Genomic DNA, 17,245 nt, shown 5'->3' with positions numbered 1-17,245 from the left:
CTGCTTTGGCCTCTTTACCAAAGATGTGCCTAAACTGTAATTTTCTAGTTCACTTTATGGTCAAATTGGATGGTCTTAAAATAAAGGTAGCTCAAAACTCTGTGTTAAGGTTTTAAATATTTTAGTCGGGCCTGAAGATACACAATATATAAACTCAGAAACAAGTGCTGTCACTGTGCTAACATCACCCTGGACCCTGCTCATGAAGAACATGGTGAAAAACAGTGTAAAGAGGTCTTTCTTCTGAGAAGTCCAAAAAACCAACAAAAAAAAACAAAAGAAAGGCCTTCAGCCATTGTTCTCTACAAAGGTCAATTGCAATTCAATTCCATAATACGGAAGGGGGGTGGGCTAACCTAGAAAGTGCTAGCATTTTAAGGGTGAGCAACAGGAAAGGGCCATTCAGCAGAACAGTTGCACCCTGTGTGTCAGGCACATTTGTCAAGGACGAAGGGTGAATTCAGAAGAGTGGAGAAATATGCTGCTTTTGAGGCTTTTCCATTTCGTGGCCGTTTCACTGCATCTACACACTAAAGTGTTTGTAGCCAAACTATAAAGACCACAACTGAATCAGTGAGAAGATCCTCATCCGCTCTTTTATTTTTGTTGCCCTTGTGAAATTTCATTAGGTGGATTTTACAACTTGTGAATGTCGGCTTTCTCCATGACCCTGACACTTCTCACTGGCAGGGTGTGATTTATTGTGTTAAGGTGTTCCTGAGGTGCAATTTTTAATGTGACAGCCTGTGTTGACCTCACATCTAAAAAGTCACCCTCTTGTCTGACACTAGCATCCATTTTTGCCTCTAAATAGAATTCTGAAAGTAATACACAGACTAAAGGAAATGAAACTATTTATTATATTTCTATCCATCAAATAATGAATAAAGGGTAAAATAAATAATAAGCATATTTGCCCCTTGTTTATATTTTCTTTAAATATCCAAAGGGGTCTTAGTATTTGTTCTGCAAGCTTGATGACGGCCCTTTAGAGTTTTTCCTTCCAGCACTGGCAGCTTCTTCACTAATTTTCAGTATCAATACCTGACAATGGTTAGAGGAATGTTTCTTAATTTGTGACGCAACTTAACAGTGGCCACTGAATTATTCAGATTGGGGAAAAAAAAAAAAAAACATTATTGAATGTCATACTGCTAAATGCAGACATACATACCACAACTTAATACAGGCAACATTTTAATTTTCCTTGATAATTTTATCACAACCTGTTTAAAATGTTCTTAAGTTGGGCAGCATGGTGGCGCAACTGGTAGAGCTGCTGCCTCTCAGTGAGCAGGTCCTTGGTTCAAACCCCGGTCCAGGGGCCTTTCTGGGTGGAGTTTGCATGTTCTCTCCGTGCATGCGTGGGTTTTCTCCAGGTACTCCGGGTTCCTCCCACAGACCAAAAACATGCATGTTAGGCTGATTGGTAACTCTAAATTGTCCCTAGGTGTGAGTGAGAGAGTGAATGGTTGTTTGTCTCTATGTGGCCCTGTGATGGACTTGCGACCCGTCCAGGGTGTACCCCGCCCCTCGCACAGTGATTGCTGGACAGGGGCACCAGCGACCCCCGTGACCCAAAATGGAACAAGCGGGTAAAGATAATGGATGGATGGATGGATGGATGTTCTTAAGTTTTTATTTGTACCTATGAAATATGCAAAAAATACCAGTTATACAATTTTATCTTTGTACTAGTGGGGAAATAATAATTCAAAAGTAGCCAAAAGCCTAGCGTATCTTTTTTATAGCATGCACCATGTTCTTAAAAAGTGAGTAGACTGGACAAATGCATCTTTAACCGCTTCTTCCTTTTCGGGTCGCGGGGGTCACTGGTGCCCATATCCAGCAGTCACTGTGCGAGAAGCGTGGGACACCCTGGACAGGCCTCCAGTCCATCACAGGGACACATGGAGACAAACGAGACAAACAACCATTCACTCTCTCACTCACACCTAGGAGAAATTTAGTTACCAATCAGTCTAACATGCATGTTTTTGGTCTGTGGGAGGAAACCGGAGTACCTGGAGAAAACCCACACATGCACAGAGAGAACATGCAAACTCTACCCAGAAAGGTCCCAGGCTGGGATTTGAACCAGCAACCTGCTCACAGAGAGGCTGGTTCCAGAAATACCTGATAGTTAAAGGTGTTGCTTCATTCTGGACGTGTAAATTCAGGGACCAATTAAACTTTGCTTTAGGAGTATTTTCACCAGTTATCAAAGAATGGTGGATGAAGGCATCTTCGAATTTGAATATAGTTCTAAACTTTACAGAAAGTCGGTTGTATATAACCTAACACACAACAATTGATCTTGTATTGCAGCAGTGGTCAAGACCTAAAGGGAATGAACCTACAGGGTTCTGAAGCAGCGGTAAGAATTTAATGGATCTAATTGGACACTCGACTAGTCTGGCATTACAGTTGTCCGACCGCTAAACAATTCAAAACCACTCCTCAAGTATGGTCAGGTGGTAGGACTGAAAACTGCTGAAAAAGCAAGAACTATTCAATGAAAAACCTTTAAAGGACATTTAGACTGGAAAAAAAAAACTGTAGTCAAGATCACTTTAAAATAACTGGGAAGTAAATCTAACAACGCACCGTGAAAACAATCAAACTTTCCTAAAATAAATTAACAAATGATTTTTGTTGAGACCAAACTGGTTTGCAGATACAGTTTTTAATGTATCACAACAATGAGCAACAAACATACTTGATGAACTATTTCCAGAAGTTGTTCAAATACCATCTACAATAAACGTCATTTCAACTATGACAACAGGTCTGTGACAAAATTAAAAAAAAGTTTCAAAACCATGTTATTACCGTGATACGGTACAGTTGAGACCTCAAACAGTACAGTAACAAAAACTAATGCGACTACTCTCTATATATAAAACATCAATAACATTTTTGGTTTAGTTTATTTAAAGTTTTAGCCATAGGGGCTTCTTCTTATTAAAACCTCAGGGTGCATTTCCTATGTAACCCAGATGTTGTAGAGTACATATTGTGTAGGATATGATTGCGCCATGAAAATCCCTTTGACATCCAGAAGAGCAATTCCAATATCAACCTTTTGAAGGCTGTCCCGATAAACATGACACAATCCATCCAGTTTTTTTAAAAAGTTCTTTTTTTTTTCTTTTTGGCTGCTGTGCAGTTGCAATATATATGTACAGTTATATTGTTGGACCATCCTTTTAGTTGGTTTCATAGCTTTTACCAGTCCTTTGCGTGGGAAGTGTCCTGTCTGATGCTAGCATTTTAGCACATGATGCTAGCTGACAGTTCAGTCTTTTAATGCTGAGCCACAAAGTGGGGAAAGGCAAAAAGCCAGAGTTGTGAAAGCCTTTGGAATTCGGACAGTCGCTTACGTTTGTACAATGGCAGAATTGCACCTTGGGAGGCCAGGATGTCTCACATGAAACACAATCAAAAAGTGTCTTCAGGAATAAAGTAAATGTAAAATACTAAAAATCTAGGTAATGACATTTAAAAAGCTCACACAAAATGAAAAAAAAAAAATGTTTTGCTTAAAAACTTTGAAAATAAAAACACCTTTACAATTATAAAACATAAAAAGAAATGTCAATTGATTTTATTGTTTGAAACAATAACTAAGCATGATTTGATTTAACCTGTCAAACAGTTGCATTACATGCTACTTGCTCATTTCAGAATAGGAAATACCAAAAGCAATACATTTTTGCATTTCTTCATAATAATAAATTTGTACCATGCACAGCCAACTACGAATATGTACAACAGCTCAGCTTTCTTTGTTCACAAGCCTTTTTCTTTCATACAAATAGCCTTCTGTTACTTTGGAATGAATTACACTGGTTACCAAACTAGAAAGTGATTTGTAAAAATTGAACACCCTTAGAAAGCTTTCACATTCTTAGTTCCCAAAAAAAAAAAAATTAAAGAAAGGAGCTAAAGCAAATAATGAATCAGTATTTTGTCTGGTTGAAATTGAATTTATGGCAACTAAATAACATTACACAGTAGCAGCAAATGTAAAGGAATACTCTGCAATGTTGCAATCATTGAATGTGGAAATATTCTAATGTTGTGTTTCACTGGGGAAAATCAGAAGTGCCAAAAAATAAAAAATAAAAAAAAACGATGAGAGGACGTTAACCTATGCACTAAATGGGTGCGTTAAGGTTTAACACTGTTTTAAATCCTGCAAGTACATAAAAATGTTAATGTTACTATTAAACACAAATGCTGTTGTCCCCCTCTTAAAGCAGCATATTTGCCAACGCTTAGCAAATTATATATCTTTTTTAACATTGTGACCAACTTGTACCTTAACAGTTTCAAGTATACAGTACTGCTTTCTTTGTATGCACCAATTGTTAAATAGGTCTCTAGATCCTGTAACAAAATGGACCAATATGCTGCTGCAACAGACACAAATAATAGTTAAAAAAACTTACATACTTACATACATACATACATACATACATACATACATACAAACAAAAAAAAAACTATTAAATTAACAAATGGCCTACTCAAATAATAATAAGACATAAAAACAAATTAAGTGCACTATAGTTCAGACACAAGCAGGTACCATAACAGTACAGCAATTCACAAATGAAAAATGTTATATTCACATAATCCGAGAAAGTCTATCAAAACTAGAGTTATTACCTCTTCAGAAAAGGGTGTGAGCAGAGGTACAAGTGAGAAGGTAAGTGTTGGCACAGATTAGTATACTACAAGAAAAAAAAAAAAGGTGGGTGGGTGGGAAATAGATACAGCTTGTTGTAATACAAACTGGCAAACACAGGGGCATCATACACAATTACTTCACCATTCTAAATTCCCTCAGTGGCAAAACCATACTGTCTTTGTAGGGCAAAACTAAAAGGATATGCACATTGTCCATTGTAACAGTAATATTGTCTCTTGGTACTCTATACACATCAAGGAAATGCGTCCGATAAAGCTTGACATGTTTTGGTTATAAGCCAAGTGTACCCAGGCTTGGTGCTGCTTTAACAAATGAGAAATGTTATGTTCTGACCTGAGAATTTAAAGCTACTGAATTACACCTATCTAAACTAAGAGAGATTCTCTTTGAGGGTTCTGGATCGTCATCCCATACAGTACATGCTAGCATTTGGAAAACAATCCAGCTGAGGTGCAATTTACTATCGTGAGAGTTTTTGGCTTGAAACAAGCTCCCCAAGGGAACTTGTGAGATTTTTTCCTTCTCCATGTTTTTGTATACAATATAAGCTCAGTCAAGCATCTGCAACAGTTCTGTCCATAACAAAAATCAATCAATATCTTGCCAGCATATCAATATGGGAAAAACAATCCTGAGTCAATCATTTGGTACTGTAATTTTTTTGGGTTAAGAGAAACTTTGGAACTGCAGTTTAAAAAGTCTTATTTTTTTCTTTAAGCAAGGGATCCTTTTGTCACACCTACACACTGAACATATCCATTCTGATACTACTGAAGCTTGCGTCTAGGCCAGAGGCAGTCTTAGCCTTGACTTCCAACGCATTATCTAAGTCAACCAGCTTCTGGCTTAGCTCATTGTCAGACTCATCTGAACAACTCTCGGCGGGTAGTGAGGTTGGAACCCCTGAGGTGCTGCAGGAAGTTGAGGTAACCGTTGAGGGTGAGGAGAGGGGAGGAGGAGGGGAAGCAGACGGGGAAGAGGAAGCAGCTTTCCGGGCTGTGGTGGCCTGGAACAGGACATTTGGCCAGGACTTCATGGACAAGCGAGAGAGATGAGGAAAGGTGTTATTAGAAGAAGCTGCAGACTGCGAGGTAGATGTGGTGTTAGGAGTAGGGGAGCAAACAGAGTGAGGTAATAATCTAGTATGCTCTTTGGCATTTCTCATTGCTTGTTTGATTGTTTTCTCTTTGTGCAAGCTCGACTGAAGGTGTTGGCCAAGTGCTTCATTCCCATTAACAACCACATTGCAGGCAACACAAGTGTAGTTGCTCACTGCCTTTCGAAGCACTGTTTCTTGCGGGTCAGGAAAAGGATGTCCAAAGTAACAGAAGGACTTCTGATGACGTACCACTGAATCTTCTTCAGCAAAAATCATCTGGCACTTCCTACATATAAACTCATGCTTGACAGATGGTACAATAAAAGCATCTGGAAAGTCCATAGTACTTTTGGTTTCTAATTTCGGTTCTTCTTTTGTGCTTTCTTTTGAAGAGCCTTGGTTGTTGTCATCCTTAGCTTCTACAGCTTCTTTTGGTTTGAAGGAGTTGGTTGTAGTGCTCTGTATGCTCTGAGGTGTTTTCATGGGGGTTGGTCTCTGTTGATGTTGCTGCTGCTGTTCAAGCTGTTTCTGCTGCTTCTCAAGTTGTTTCTGCTGCTGTTGCTGTTGCTTTTGCAGTGAATCCTGGAGGGACTGGTGGTACTGCTGGTACTGTTGCAGGAGAGCAGTTGGGGAGAGACCCGCAGCCATGGCAGCTTGTGGAACCGCTGCTGGCCCATATGGAAACAGGCTTTCTAATCCACACAATGGTGGAAAATAGCCCCCAGTCTGAACCCCTCTGGGAAGCTGTGGAGTAAAGCAATTGGGAAATCCAGGGAGAAAATAGGGCAAGAACTGTCCCCCCAGAAAAGAGCTGGGATCACCTGCAGCAAGAGCATTCTGAAGTGCTTGAAGCTGTGAAGCATCCAAGGAAGTTTCACTTCCTGGTTTCCCTGGTGCTTGACTTTGTTTTTCTCTTGTTTTGGCCATGCTGGGGGTGTCTGGGCGTGAGCCGCTCTCATTCTCTCTGTCCTTTACCTTCATTTGAAGTGGCTTGTCTCCCGGTTTCTTGACACTGCCTCTCTCTGAGTCTTTACCTTGCTGCTCTGTATGGTTTACGGTTGCCAAAGGTGTGGAGGGAACAGGAGGAGGAAGAGGAGGTGGAGGAGGAGGAGGAGGAGTCTGCAGAATAGTCTTGGTTGGGGTAGTGCTGAGAGACATGGCAGGAGAGGGGGTGGCTGGTGTAGGGAACCCAAGCATGCCAGCACCAGGAGACGCTAAAGCTGAAATACAGTGGTATATAAATATGGAAATATTCAATATTTAAATAGTCAAACCCAAATCACTATGGAAATTTATTAGTATAAGATAAATATGCTATCACTGGCTGAGTTTTTAACTTTCTTGTTAAGACTTTGTTATGGATCAAAACTGTCACATGCGCTTTAAAATAAATTAAAATGTAGATTGTATTAAATATAAAAATAACAAACCCACAAAAGAGGGAACAAATACATTACTTAGGTAATTTGGCAAAAAAGTCTCTAATTTTACAATTAGCTATTCAACTTTTTAGCTGACATTGTGCATGCACATATCACCATTCTTTTAAATTGTTACAATAGTTTTGAAAATACTTTTTTGGAAAAAAAAAAAAAAACGTTGGAATACAGAATAACAATAACATTGTAAAATAAAACAGTGCATGATAAAGTTCAGTTTATAAAGCTTCTAATCTGTTTTTTTAATGTTTGTCATACCAACTCACCAGGTGTATTGGGTGGAAAAACAGGAAGAGATGATGGTCCGTTTACTCCAGGTAGTAACACTGGTGGAAGGCCAGACAACCCTGGATAGCCTGAGGGTAGGCTGAGTCCATGTAGTGCACTGTTGTTATCCACTGAAGTCTGTTGCTGCTGGCTAGGCAGACTGAGTCCTTCACCAACTTTTTTCATACGATCAATCTCTTGTTGAGCCATCAGCTGACGTACAGTGGTCGGTGCTAGGTAGTCCTTTTCTCTATCCACCTGATTTCCTAAAGTTTCTTGCACTTTTGCAATGTGCTGTTTAGAGAAAATATGGTCTCTAACAGACATTCGGGCAGTGTACTTTACACCACACAGTGTGCACTCAGTTCTGGGTCCATCTGGTGAACCTTGACTTATCATGAATGGCTTTCCAATGTTAATCTTGAATTTTTTTTCTTTTGCACGGGCATTCTGAAACCACACCTGGACAACACGTTTTGGAAGTCCAATCTCATTGCCCAGCATCTCACACTCTTGCATTGTAGGTGTGCGATAGTCACTAAAACAGGCTTTGAGTACTTTAAGTTGAAGGTTACTCATCTGGGTCCTGAAACGTTTGTGGCCTGGCCGCTCCCCACCGTTGTTGGCTTTTCCAGATTTGTTGAAAGGGTTACCTGCTCCAAAGGGACTAGGAGAACTGGGATCAGCAAGGCTTGATGATTCACTCATGTCATTGTTTTCATCCATTTCATCATCTCTGGAGCTAAAGTAAGAGTCACAGTCTTTTCCAGAAAAGCTGAGTGCAGGGCTCACCATACTGAACTGGAACCTATCATTTACACCATCAAAATTTGGCACCAGACCTTTTTTGTTGTCACTAAGCTTGTCTCCCCCATTGGCAGTTAGACTCTCAACCTCATTGTTATTACACTCATCACCAGTTGTAGCATCACTGATGGCTGTATTAATTGATGATGTCTCATCAAAGTCCATCTTAATGAGATCATAAGAGGAAGTTTCTGCTGAATTATTATTAGGCCCTTCAGATTCATCACAATTTTCAGCTTTTAAGGATGAAGGGCTTAAGAAGTTTTTTACTTGTGCCTCAGATGGTTTGACTGGAGTTGAGGATGCAGCGGGCAGGTCATACTCATTTGGCTCAGTCTTAGTAGGCAGCTGTGGGTAGTCAAAGAAATTATACTTATTTGGACTTTCCCCTCTTTCATTGTCTTGATTCATCATTGGACTTGGCGGCAGGCTAAAGCCTGCCTGCTTAGCCTCATGCCAGTGTCTCGATCGTATGTGGCTATCTAGTGCAGATTTAGCCTTAAACAATGCTCTGCAAAATGGACATTTCTTGTGGGACTGGGAGGGCCCTATAGCCCTGAACTGTCCCTTTCTCTCTCTTGCACGAGTGTTTTGGAACCACACTTGCACAACTCTCTTTTTTAAACCAACCTCTCGTGCAATGTGGTCCAGCATCTTCCTGGTTGGGTTAGAGTCAAGAAGATATTTGTCATAAAGGATTTCTAATTGTTCTGGTGTGATGGTAGTTCTCAAACGTTTATCTCTGTGTTGCTCTTCACTACTGTTTCCACCATCTTTATCATTAGCATTGTCCTCTTTATCATCTAATTTTCTCTTCATTGTGCCAGAGCCTGTGGCTGAGGCCATACTAGAGCTACCCTGGGAGGGCATTTGGGTGAGCCCCCCAGATAATAATTGGCTAGCCATTAGGGGGTTGTTGGGATCAAATATCATATAAGGCATATCAATGGGTCTTTCAAGGAACTGAGAGTGAAGAAATTGGTTCTGGGCAGCCAAGAAATGCATGTGCTGGTGCTCCTGCCATAGCTCCACACTAGGGAATGCAATTTTACACTGTTCACACTGGTACTGAAGTAATTGGTGGGGCAGACTGTTTGTGAGTGAGGAAAGTGCCAGGGAAAGTGGACTTGAGGGCACTGTAGCTGCCTGAGGTTGGGAATGCGGTCTTGACAGCTGTGGTTGAGGGACTTTCTGAGGAGGTGGTTGAGGTGTGCAAGCTTTAGATGGTCTTGGTTCTGGTAGTGACTTAACTACTGGTGAGGGGGATGTCTCAGCTTGTTTCAGTTCTGTTTCACTTCCAAAATCTGGCTTAGGGGAAGTTTTTCCCATTGAAGTATGGGGAGAGGCCATCACAGGTGAGCTTGATCCAGAACTGGTGGAAGTTCCTGTTTGGAATTGTTTTGTTAACTCTAAAGGTAGGTGAATACCCTTGATGGAAATGTGTTCAGAATTATCTATGTATTCCTCACAAGGGTTGTCTTCATTACATTCCTCATCTTCATCCTTATAGCAGAGTTTTTTCTGGTGAGTGATAAGGTCAAAGATACGTGGGAACACAATGTTGCATTTTTTACACTGGTACTGCATGTTGCTGGTTCTGATGTATCGCTCGTTGGTCAACTCTTTTTTCTCATTGTCTTTAGAATCTGCCTGGTTCTCATAGCTCTTACGAGCTTTCTGGCGGGCATTTTGAAACCACACCACAATGACACGTGTTGGTAAATTGAGTACAGTTGAAAGCTGCTCAATCTCATCATCCTTTGGGTAGGCATTAGTGTCAAAAAAATCTTGAAGTACCCTCAATTGGTAATCAGTGAATCTGGTCCTAGAGGACCTCTTGTTCAGGGCTGAGTCAGTTCTATAGTACTCATGTGCACTGACCTGAGGCTCCATTCTAATATCTTCCAATGTAGTAATAGGAGGAATGTTAAAATTGTATGGTGAGTCTTTACTCCTCTGCCTTTCTTTGAAAAGAGTGTTACGAAACCAGTGCTTTATGACTTTTTGAGGCAAACCAGACTTCTCTGACATCTCTTGAATTTGCTCTTCATTGGGAGAATTGTTGATATCAAAGTTTGCACGAAGAATCTTAAGCTGCTCATCAGTTATACGGGTGCGTGGTCGCTTAAATTGAGACTGGCGAAGGAAGTTAGGATCAAGACCCAACTGCTGCTGGCAGAGTTGTGTAAGGTCTGAAGAAAGTGAGTCCATAGTAGGTAGCTGCAAAGCTAGCTGAGGAGGCAAGCCTGGGTGTTGGACAGACTGCATCATTAAAGGTGGGAAAAGGGGCAGGTCTAAAGGGACGGGAAGCTGGACTTGAGGTGGTGCAGGTGGAGCAGTAGGTGGTGGAGGTGGGGGTGGGGGCTGAGGTGGCTGGGTTTGGATAGAAGGTTGATGTGCTGTCTGATGTGCAACAGGAACTGGAGAAGGTGCTGGTGTTTGAGGCTTAGTCATTGAAGAAGAAGGAGGCTGAGGAGCCGATACAGGAGCTGGAGCACTAGGAGGTGGTGGAGGAGGAGGAGGTGGTGGTGGTGGAGGTGGAGGAGTTTCAGGTGAAGCAGGGTTTATTGGATAGAGTTTGTCATATGCCTCTCTGTACTGTTGAGCAAACTTTTCAAGTTCAACATATGGAAAAAAATGACTGTGCACATGCTCCTGATGGCTTTTAAGAATGAGCATATTAGAGAATAGTTTTCCACACATCCCACACTCAAGCTTATCAGTGTTCATCTCCACTTGTTCTACTCCATCCTTGTTTTTCTTTTGGTTTTTCTGTCTGTTTTCATTGTACTGAATGACCAACTCAAATCCAAAATTCTCTAATAAAGCTTTGGCTGCATTACCCCTTGCTCCTGATACAATCCGTGGGGGAGGAATCAGTGGCTCTGGGAATTTGGACTTTTTAGCATCTTTGTCTTTTACTCCATCACTCACAGAATCTCCTCCCGTTTCCATCTTTGCCCTGCTTTCTTGTTTTTCTAAGCGTTCTTCTGCCTCCACTGACAACTGCCGTTCTGAAACTGACACATGATTAGATTCTAGTTTGGATTTGTGGTTCTGAAGTTGCTGGTGTTTCTGCTGCTGGATTTGTGTCTGTATATGGGAAGCTTGATTCTGTTGTTGTTGCTGAGCCTGCTGTTGGGCTTGAGCCTGTTGTAATTGGTGTTGCTGTTGCATCTGTTGCTTCAGGTCCTCAAGGAACGATCCTGTAAGACCTGGCATCCCAAAAGCTGCTGCTGAGTGGAGCGCAAGTTCTGGATTAATACTGAATTCTGCTCCTGGTATGTAGAAGGGGAAGAGGAACTGAGGCTGCTGAAATTGTAGCAATGCTTCTGGGGTCATTGGAAAATGTGGGAAGAAAGCTGGGTTCAGGAACTGAGGCTGGAAGAAGGCAGCCTGTTGCTGGAGTTCATGCTGAAGCTGTAGCTGCAGCTGGCTTGAGGACTGTGCTGACTGGTGGGTGTTTGCCTGTGCTGAAACATGGTCTGTAGTAGAAGTTTGTTTTGTAGTGTTGCTCATGGATTCTTTGGGTTCTACATTATTTTCTTTGTTAGAGGATGGTGTCCCACTTCTAGCAGTTTCTGAAATACTAGCATTTCCTTGTGCACTTGGGCCTGGACTTTTTGCAGGTGCTGGACCACTGCATCCAGTGGTACTGCTGCTGCCTGTGTCAGTTTTGGCAGTTCTGGCTTTGGTCTGGTGGAGTACTGACCTCATGTGAATTTCAAGTGTTGAGCTTTGGCTGTAAGCAACATTACAAATACTGCACTTGAATGGCTTGTTGTCAGTGCTGTTAGTTGTTTCCTGTGGGACAGGGCTTGAAGCCTCTTGAAGGACCTTTTTTAATTTGTGCAAGTGTGAAACAGAATTATAGTGCACCAGAAGGATGTTTTTCTGGGTAAATGACTCTTTACATACTGTGCACTTATAAGGTCGAGAGGGATCCAAAAATTTCTCCATTGTAAAGTTGGGCCCTTTTCTAAATGGCAAGGTTCGTTTTGGTTCTGCCCCCAAATCATCCAGTAGAGAGCTACTGTCACTTCCTGTAGGACTGGGTTTTTCTTCTTGATCTATTTCATCATCTTTGTCCAAGTCATGTTCAAAAGCCTGAGCTTCCTCTAAGGCCCTGGCCTCACTCTCAGTGATATCACCATTTAATGGCAGATTTCCAATTAATTGTTGTACCTCAGCTTCAGTAAGTTCAGGATGTCCATTCTCCAAATGTTTCCTGAGGGCCAGGAAAGTCCTAAAGCTTCGTTGGCAAAGGCTGCACATAGTGGCTGCCCGGATAGCATGGTACTGAGAATGTATCTGTAGCTTCTGCATGGTCTTAAATGCCAAGCTGCAGTGGTTGCAGCGATATTTGTAGACATGGCGATCAGATACAGAGAGCTGCTGTTGTTGCTGATGGAGTTTTTGGAGCTCACTGAGGTGGTCTTGTAGGTTTTCAGGTGATTTGCTGTCATGTCCTAGCCCAGCAGCTCTCTTCCAGTCAGGAGCTTCAGAGGCCTCCTTTGGGGGCTTGAGTTCTTCACCTTGCTGGTCTAATTCATTCTTGTCTTGACTGCTCAACTCGTCCTTTAAAACATTTCCTACAAAAATAAAATAACAATTTGAAGTATTATTCACAGTATCCTTGATGATTATACAGTACTGCATACTGTAGTGCATGCACATACATATGTTTCAATTGTTTAAAAAAGTTAAAATAAAAAGTGAAATTCTTCAAAACACAGCTTACATACCTTGAAAATGTCCAGATCTATCAGTAAGAGAAGTGGGAGAATCCATTAAAGACACCATTTTTCCTTGTCCCGTCTGGGGGTGCATTACACTATTTGTAGTGGCTGTTTCAGGTCCAACAACCTTAAAGATCAAAAAATATATATTTAGTGCTGATTTATAATAACTTCCAAAGCTACCAAATATACAAACAATTAATGTTTAGAAAGTATTACACGTTTTTTATTTGAAATAAAAGTGAATATTCAGCGAAGGGGGAACTATTGAATGCATAGGAAGGAACATTATATCAAAATATACAAAATCAGTAACTTCTGACCTCAGTATTATAACGGTATGATCCTTGTACAGAACATATTTTAAAATATTTAGCTATAATGTGTAACACATTTCAGAAACAGATGTACATTTTGGTTTTAAATGCACAAGTACCGATCCCTACCGTCATAATCAGCTTCTCCACACAATCAGGAGCCACGCTATGAAGATGCGTAAGATGCAGCTGCAAGTGAATTTTGTTGCTTAGGACGTCCTGGCATAGTGGACAGCGAATCACTGGCTGCATGGAATGCTGGGACATCACATGGAGCTGCATGCGGTTGGCATCTTTACTGCTATAGTTGCAATACGGACATTGCTGAATCTGAAAAACAACCAAAAAAATGTATCTGAGTAAAGAATTGATTTTGCATTACAGTACTCAACAAAAATAGCATTATTTACAAAAGGTTTTGCCAAGATATTTACCAACAACATTTAGAGGCTAAACTTGCTAAACCAAATGAAAATGTAGGTTTTTTTGGGGGTTTGGTTTTTGTTCTTTCACACCTCTCCGCCTTATCAGACGGCCACCCGAATGCACAAAATGTAAATCAACCATGTTCTATGCAATTCACTTAAGTTTCCCAAGTCATGCAATTTTATTAGCAGAAAACACGATTGGCCCAAATTTCTAATCAGGAGATTACAGATGATAAAGGTGTGTACCCTCCCAAGCTATGTCTTGCCCTCATTACATGAAGTACTCTGAGCATAGCAGACTCTCTACCACCTGTTTTAATAGAATCCATTTCTGAAATGACTAAGTCCTCCCTCCTTGAAAGTCCCAGAACCAGACGAGCTAATACTTCATAATCTAATTTAAAAACACATATAATTTAAAGAGATGCAAAAAAGGGAAAAGAAGCAGAGAGGGAGGCCTAAGGCTAGTGCTGGTATTCTACTTAAGAACACAAAGGCTGGCTTTTGTGCTTGATGTTAAAAAGCTCTGACAGAGAGGGAATGGTGGGATGCATTTAACCCTTTGAATGAAAGCTGGCGCCAGCAACTGCTAAATGCTTAGCTAAGCATTTTTGCTTCTTACAGTTAAGTATCTTCCCATTAGCTCATCCCACAGTGACAGTCAAGGTTAGATTTCATTAGTGCTTATGAGCCTGCCTCATTAGCTATTAGCGCACTGTACATGCAATGACAAGTTCCACCAAGTAGTTGAGCTACAAAGATAGAATGTTACCCCAAACAGATAAACCCCATAAAATATTTGTTTTGGCTAAGTGAGGCGTATATGTCCATGGTCAAGCTGTACAAACTGTTACTTTGAGGATCAGCTAGAATAAACTATTTTTAAATTGCTTGGAAACAAACCAAAATGCTAGCAGGTTATTTATTGATTTGCTGTAAACCCTTACCTGGTCGTTGCTAGAGGTTTTCCCTTCAGCAGACTTTGGCCTTTTGGGTGGACTCTCAATTTGTCGATCTGGCAGGAGGGAATGTTTAACTGTAGCGTTTGGCCTAGTCACCTCTTTAGACATGGCACCCCCACCTACAAGACATAAAAATAAAAGAAAACGTTTAAGAAACTGCTTTTAGATTTTTACAATTTAACATTAGTTTGCATTAACACTTTATCAATAGTTTTACAATATATATTTAAAATCCAATATCCAAAATATGCCATGCAATACAAAATATTAATGGAATTATGACTGATGTATTTTTCAGAACTGAGCCTGTTTGAAATGTGGAATGGGTCAGAATAACATGATGGGTTCAAGGTATTTAATCTCATTTACAAATGGAATATTAATCTTAACATAAATATATAAAACTGACAAATGTGAGAAAATATATTGGTATAAAAATGACATACTGAGGCTGTTTTGCATGAGAATTGATTATACTAGTATTGATTTACAAATAATCTAGCATGTACTATAAACAAGTATACCAAATTAACATTCAGTGGGGCATAGGTGATGATTCAAAAAATGATTTGACTATTAAAAAAAAAAAAACATTAGCTCGAATAAAAGCATGAACTGTATAATTCATATTCATATATGGTGACACGATTCTGGCCGGAGGACATGTAAAATGGGAAAAACTCAGGCAGGCTCATTATCACAGCACGACATACATTAAATGTTATGGTAATATTATACACTTCATTAGTTCATATACATTTCCCCGACCGCCTCAACAACTCCAGTGTCTGTGTAAGATGCTAAATTTTCGGGGCTTGGTCACGGCTGGTGGTACAGTAGCAGTGTGTGTCTGTTTGTATGTTTGTGTGAGTGAGCGACATTAACAGCAGGGCTCAATGTGGAGAGATCAGCCTCTGGTTGTATTTAGTAAATGCTGCAGCCACTGATAAATCTTTCATTAGCCTCATCCTAAGATACCAGCCGTGCAGCCCCTGCTCTACTCTGCCACTGCAATTTACCCATTCTGTTCAACACAAAGACACAGCAACTCTCCCTCTCTTGTTCCCTCCCTCTTCTTCCTCCATCTTTTCCTAAGCCCTCACACACCCACCCCCCTTCCCCTTGCGTCCCCTCCCTTGTCTGGTCACTCAAGGCAATATGTGAGCCTCACTCTTGCGAATCAACGCTTCACGCTAGATGCACAAATGGAAAAAAAGGGAAATCAAAGCACTGATACAGGGAGAGGGGGTTGAAAAAAAAAAAAAACATTTTGTATTTCATATTATTCTGTGGCTCGTGTTTGTATTGGACGCATATCAATTCCTCCGGCCCGTTCATGCATTTTAATTCTGTTGCATTAAGTAGGCGTTCCACTTATTTTATTTGTAATCCCCTATATCTGGAGCCTGAAATATTGGCCTGTCAAGGAAAGTGACAAGAGAGAGGGAGGGAGGGTGGGAGTAAAGAAAGAAAGAGAGATGAGAGAAAAAGGAAAAGAAAAAAAAACACACACACACACACACAAGGGCACAATGTGAATTTCCAAGAACATCCGAGAATTACTCTGCAACGCAAGAGCGAGGTAATTTTGTCTTCCACTACTTGTGATGGCCCCTGCAGGGCTTGCACATGTGTGTACGTGTATGTGTGGTGTATATATATATATATATATATATATATATATATATATAGGTATATGTGTGTGTGTTTGTGTGCATGTCGTGTCAGGACACTGACACTCCATTGTTGTGGAGATTGGCCCAGGGTAGAAGCACCCATCACATCATCTGACCTAACCAAAGCCTGCATCTCGCCTACCATATTTATTATAACCATTTCTAATTTCAGCTTTCAATTTTTGCCTCCGTCTTCCAGTCAATTTGCAACTAAATTACATCCCTGAGAAAGGAGATGAGGCGATTGTCGGACAAGAGTCTGCACACACATTTACAATACAGCAGGGGGAAAGGGCCCACACATCATCATTGATTACCATCATGCTGAATGTAAATGTATGTTTGTGTAATGTGTGCTGTTGTGTCGTGTGTGTGCAGCTGGTTTATATGCGACTTTGACCTAGTGCTTTCATCAGTGTTTATAAAACACAAATGAATAAAATAGTTGGTCAGCCCTGGATGTTGAAAGAACTGTTTCCTCTCTGGTCTCCAAAGAGCATTGGATGGCTTGTCCTGACAGCCAATAAACAGCTGTTTTTGAAGCAAGGGATTAAATTCAAAATGTAGAAAATGTCTCAAGGATACAAATACCTGTAAAACAAACAAATGCACACGAACAAACAAACCAAACTCTGCCCTATAAAAACATAAAAGTCTGTATTTGTGTATGAATATATACATTTATGTGTATACTGTATATACAGACATATATATATACATACCTTAAATGCATACATACATACTTTACATACAGTACATACATACATACATACATACATACATACATACATACA

The 17,245-nt window shown here is 40.5% G+C and overlaps 1 protein-coding gene across 2 annotated transcripts in view; it reads right to left on the bottom strand.

The window, feature by feature from the left end:
* Nucleotides 1-4,531: 4,531 nt before the first annotated feature.
* The window catches only part of zfhx4 (zinc finger homeobox 4), a 96,422-nt gene continuing 83,708 nt past the window's right edge, over nt 4,532-17,245 (bottom strand). For both annotated transcript variants that reach the window (XM_037693811.1, XM_037693810.1), the window contains exons 8-12: nt 14,761-14,894; nt 13,515-13,715; nt 13,075-13,195; nt 7,522-12,921; nt 4,532-7,036 (exon numbers count right to left, since the gene is read on the bottom strand). In XM_037693811.1, the coding sequence (XP_037549739.1) occupies nt 5,457-7,036; nt 7,522-12,921; nt 13,075-13,195; nt 13,515-13,715; nt 14,761-14,894 (7,436 nt within the window). In that variant the 3' untranslated portion in view covers nt 4,532-5,456. The remainder of the gene's footprint in view (nt 7,037-7,521; nt 12,922-13,074; nt 13,196-13,514; nt 13,716-14,760; nt 14,895-17,245) is intronic.

Source organism: Nematolebias whitei, chromosome 20 (genome assembly GCF_014905685.2).
Source record: "Nematolebias whitei isolate Nwh7 chromosome 20, NemWhi1, whole genome shotgun sequence".
NCBI classification, from domain to species: Eukaryota; Metazoa; Chordata; class Actinopteri; order Cyprinodontiformes; family Rivulidae; genus Nematolebias; species Nematolebias whitei.
The sequence above is the reverse complement of the archived record's forward strand: the minus strand, read 5'-3'. Positions and strand labels throughout refer to the sequence as shown.